This window comes from Aegilops tauschii, chromosome 4 (assembly GCF_002575655.3).
Source record: "Aegilops tauschii subsp. strangulata cultivar AL8/78 chromosome 4, Aet v6.0, whole genome shotgun sequence".
In the NCBI taxonomy this organism is placed as follows: Eukaryota; Viridiplantae; Streptophyta; class Magnoliopsida; order Poales; family Poaceae; genus Aegilops; species Aegilops tauschii.
The window spans coordinates 132,769,999-132,774,521 of NC_053038.3; the positions used below are offsets into that span (position 1 = coordinate 132,769,999).

Sequence of the window (4,523 nt, forward strand, 5' to 3'; positions counted from 1 at the left end):
CACAAGAACGGATCAAAGCTGGGGCCGGCCCTTCACGCCATCATCAACCTCTCAAAAACTCGTGTAAAAACAGGTTCACAAAATAACCGATCTGAAACAACTCCTCAAAATCTGATGCAGAAATTAGCCTTCTATAGAATAGAAGAAACAGCAAATGCTGCAAAGACGAAAAGACTGCTGGTCTGTCGAATGAAATTCTGATATTACCTCGATTCAACATATATATACTTATAATCAAAACAAAAAAAGTACTGTACTGTACTCCGATCCGATGGCAAATAAATCAGTGGCAATGGCAGCAAGTTGCGAGGTGCATGATCCGTGGATCAATCAGCCATGCTTGATTTGCTCGCACTGGGCCAACCTGACACGCACAAGACAAGCATTGCACCTCGCAAGCACCTCACTCCACAGCGTCCCCATGCACTGGATGCAGCTGGCTCACTCATCACTCGATTGCCATCGCTCCATCCATCATGTTCATCTAGTGCCACGTCAAAACGGATTATTTTTATTTCGCCAAGCAAACCAATAATGTACTCCAAGAACCTACGTACAGTGAGCTCACACTAGCTATAAATACACACAGACTTCTCCATCTTAGCATCCACCACTCGCCATTGTTTCCAGCACTAGCCAAGCCAAGAAGTAACAGAGGGAGGAGGAAGAGAGGCCGGCCGGCGAAAGAGAATGAAGGCGACCGCGGGGGCCCTCCTCGCCGTGGTGGCGGCGGTGCTGCTGCGCGGCGTGGCGGCGGCGCCGCCCCGGAAGCCGGTGGACGTGCCGTTCGAGAAGAACTACGTGCCGACGTGGGCGCAGGACCACATCCACTACGTGAACGGCGGGCGGGAGGTGCAGCTGTCCCTGGACAAGACCACCGGCACGGGCTTCCAGACCCGGGGCTCCTACCTCTTCGGCCACTTCAGCATGCACATCAAGCTCGTCGGCGGCGACTCCGCCGGCACCGTCACCGCCTTCTACGTACGCCTCACGTTCATCTCCATCTCGCATTCTCGCCCTTGCGCAGTGCAGCCGTATACCTAAGATGTAATGTAAGTGATGGTTTGCTTCTGGATTGCATTTGCTATTGCAGCTGTCGTCGCAGAACTCGGAGCACGACGAGATCGACTTCGAGTTCTTGGGGAACAGGACGGGGCAGCCGTACATCCTGCAGACCAACGTGTTCTCGGGCGGCAAGGGCGACCGGGAGCAGAGGATCTACCTCTGGTTCGACCCAACCAAGGGCTACCACTCCTACTCCGTCCTCTGGAACCTCTACATGATCGCGTACCTATGCCATCCCCCTTTCGTATTCCTGCTTACTAAGTTACTTTCCCCCTTATTGGTGAAAAATGAGAAAACGAGCTTTAGTTAGTTAATGATGTTTGGAACTGATTTGTTATTACGTGAAAGGCTAATTAATTTTTGACTCTAACTTTAACCACATATTTAATTAATATAAAATGCAACTTATGTGCTCAAAAATGCCATTTTATTCCCATCCAAAAACATTTACAATGATACACTTTAGTATTTTATTATGAGCATATAACTTATACTCCCTCCTTGGAGAGCTAGTCCCATAATACATGATATTTTAAAATCTGTACCGCCCATGCAACATGCATAATATCCGTAAACAACCAGCACAGCACACCTAAGATCGCCGCGCATGTGCAATGGATGCGGGGCGCGTGCATGTCCTGAACAGCAACATGAATACTCCTACCAAAGGTAGAGAGGTCGGTCTGCCCTGGGCCCGCTGCTCCAGGCAAGGCAATTATGCCCCAGCGTACTAGGCAGGCTCATGGGGTGGCGCGTGCAGTCCTACAGTGCACTGCACCGTCCATGCAGAATTTCTGCAAAGTTGAACACCGGACACGATGTCTGACGCGCTGTCTCTCTCATTGCCACGCCACTGTAAAAATGTCCTCGTAAAAGAAGAAAAAGAAATGAATCGAAATTATTAACAGAAAAAGGAAAGGTTGTGACATTAGCATTGGGCATTGGGCATGCAGGTTCTTTGTGGACGACACGCCGATCCGGGTGTTCAAGAACAGCAAGGACCTCGGGGTGCGGTACCCGTTCGACCAGCCCATGAAGCTCTACTCCAGCCTGTGGAACGCGGACGACTGGGCGACCCGGGGCGGGCGGGAGAAGACGGACTGGTCCAAGGCGCCCTTCGTCGCCTCCTACCGGGGCTTCCACGTCGACGGCTGCGAGGCGTCCGCGGAGGCCAAGTTCTGCGCCACCCAGGGCGCCCGCTGGTGGGACCAGCCCGAGTTCCAGGACCTGGACGCCGCGCAGTACCGCCGCCTCGCCTGGGTCAGGAAGGAGCACACCATCTACAACTACTGCACCGACCACGACCGCTACGCCGCCATGGCGCCAGAGTGCAAGCGCGACCGCGACGTCTGAGCCAGCGCGACTGTGCTATCGACGATGATATACTGCTACTACTAGTAGTAATTGTTGTGCCGCTGGTCGCGGTGCGGTCGCTGAGACGTAGTAGTACGAGGAATTTGTATCCCTACACTGCATGTGTGTGTATGCTCATGCCTACTTTATTAATATTATTCTGATTGCCCACCCATGATACCAACTAAGTATGCTATAATCATAAAAAAAATTAAAAAATAGGCCAAAGACGTACCATATTTTTATAGAAGACAGAAAGTTTAATTACAAGAAGCTAGCGTAGAATGCGAACATTCAAGCTAGCCGACTCCAACCAATCAAACTAAGGCTACTCTTAGCCGACTCCAACCAATCAAACTAAGGCTACTCTCTCACAAATCGTTGAAGACCTCCTACTCCTATCCCTGCAGTCCTAAGATCCTGCACCTCCTTCGCGATTTGGCACAACAATTGCGTAAGGTTCTTGAATTGCAACGGCCTGTTAAACACACGGGCGTTTCTCTGCTTCCACAAGGCCCATGTCGTGATAATTACCAGAGTATCAAAACCACGCCGCTCGGCACGCCTGAACTGGCTCCTCGCCCGAAGCCACCAATCCATAAATGTGTTGTGAGGCTCCGGCGTCCTGATCTGAATGTTGAGCTCTTGGAAGCCCAAGTACCAAACCTCTCTTGCATATACGCATTGAATCAGAATGTGCTCGACATTATCTTGGTCCCGGAGGCATGTGAAGCAAGGTGAGGGGTGTTCTTGCAATCCATGTCTGGCGAGGCGATCCAAGGTCCATAGTCGCAGTTGCACGGCCAACCAAGCAAAGATTTTGCACCTGAGGGGTGCCCAACTCCTCCATACGCACTTCGCAAAGGGGACCCTCTCTAACCCAGCGCACAACCTTTGATAGGTAGATCTCGCCGTGTAAACTCCTGAGTTGTCACAAGGCCACGAGAAGACGTCCGGCATCTGCGTGTCCCTCTGCACAGATCCAATCGCGTGCCCAAGATGCATAAGTTGGAGTTGAGCCATGAAGGAAATGTTGCCGTGGATGTCCTCGAGCCATCAATTGTTATCCAGTGCCTCCTGAACCGTCCTCCGGTTGCGCGTACGAGTATCCACACTGCTATAAATCAGCGGTGCGATGTCAACGATCGCAAACCCATGAATCCATCTATCCCTCCAGAACAACACACGGCTCCCTTCGCCCACCTTGATCATCACTAGGTTGTCGAACACCTGCCTCGCCAACTGGTCATCAGACATGGGAATACCTTGCCACGGTCTGCCTGGGTCAGTTCTACGGAGCCATTCCCAACGAACTCGCAGCGCCAAAGCTTGTAGTTGCAGATTCTTCACGCCCAGGCCACCGAATTGAGTCGGCCGACAGATGGAGTTCCAAGTGACTTGACAGTGCCCTCCACTAACCTTTTCTTTTCCTTTCCAGAAGAATGCTCTCATCCAGCTATTAATCTCTTCGAAGACCCAAATCGGCGCTTCCAGAACCATTAAGTGGTGTACCGGCCTCGCTGCCGCGATAGACTTCATCAACACTAGCCTGCCGGCCCGCTGGATTAGCCCTCTCTGCCACGCGGGCACGAAGCGCTTGGCTTGGTCCAGAAGGGGTTGCCATTGCGCCCTGGTGAGTTGCCGGATCGTCAGCTGCAGGCCAAGATACTTGCAGGGGAACTCACCCGACTGACATTGTAGCACATCCGCCACCCTCTGCTGATCCTATTCGTCCCCTGTGATGAGAATGGCAGAAGATTTTGGTGTAGTTGACCTTGAGTCCGGACGCCTCGCCGAAGATGTGGAGGGCGTTCAAAACGAAACTCATGTCCTGCGCCGAAGGTCTGATGAACATGGCTACGTCGTCGGCGTAAATCGATAGGCGCTGCAAAGCCGTAACTCCAGTGAACGCACTGATAATGCCATCCGATTCTGCTTTGTTGATGATGCTAGTTAGCACGTCCATCGCGATCACGAATAGCAGGGGCGAGATGGGATCTCCGTGTCTTAAACCCTTGGCATGCGCAAAACTCCTCCCTGGGACTCCGTTCACAATGACCTTGGTGCTCGCCGAGTTAAGTAGCGCAGCCACCCAACCAATCCAC

At 52.2% G+C, this 4,523-nt stretch overlaps 1 protein-coding gene across 1 annotated transcript; it reads left to right on the forward strand.

Moving 5' to 3' along the window:
- Window positions 1-593: 593 nt before the first annotated feature.
- Window positions 594-2,593, forward strand: LOC109756447 (probable xyloglucan endotransglucosylase/hydrolase). The gene is made up of 3 exons (XM_020315281.4): window positions 594-981; window positions 1,094-1,287; window positions 2,019-2,593. The coding sequence occupies exons 1-3, from the start codon at window positions 691-693 to the stop codon at window positions 2,416-2,418; spliced, it is 885 nt and encodes a 294-aa protein (XP_020170870.1). The 5' UTR covers window positions 594-690; the 3' UTR covers window positions 2,419-2,593.
- The last annotated feature ends 1,930 nt before the right edge of the window (window positions 2,594-4,523 follow it).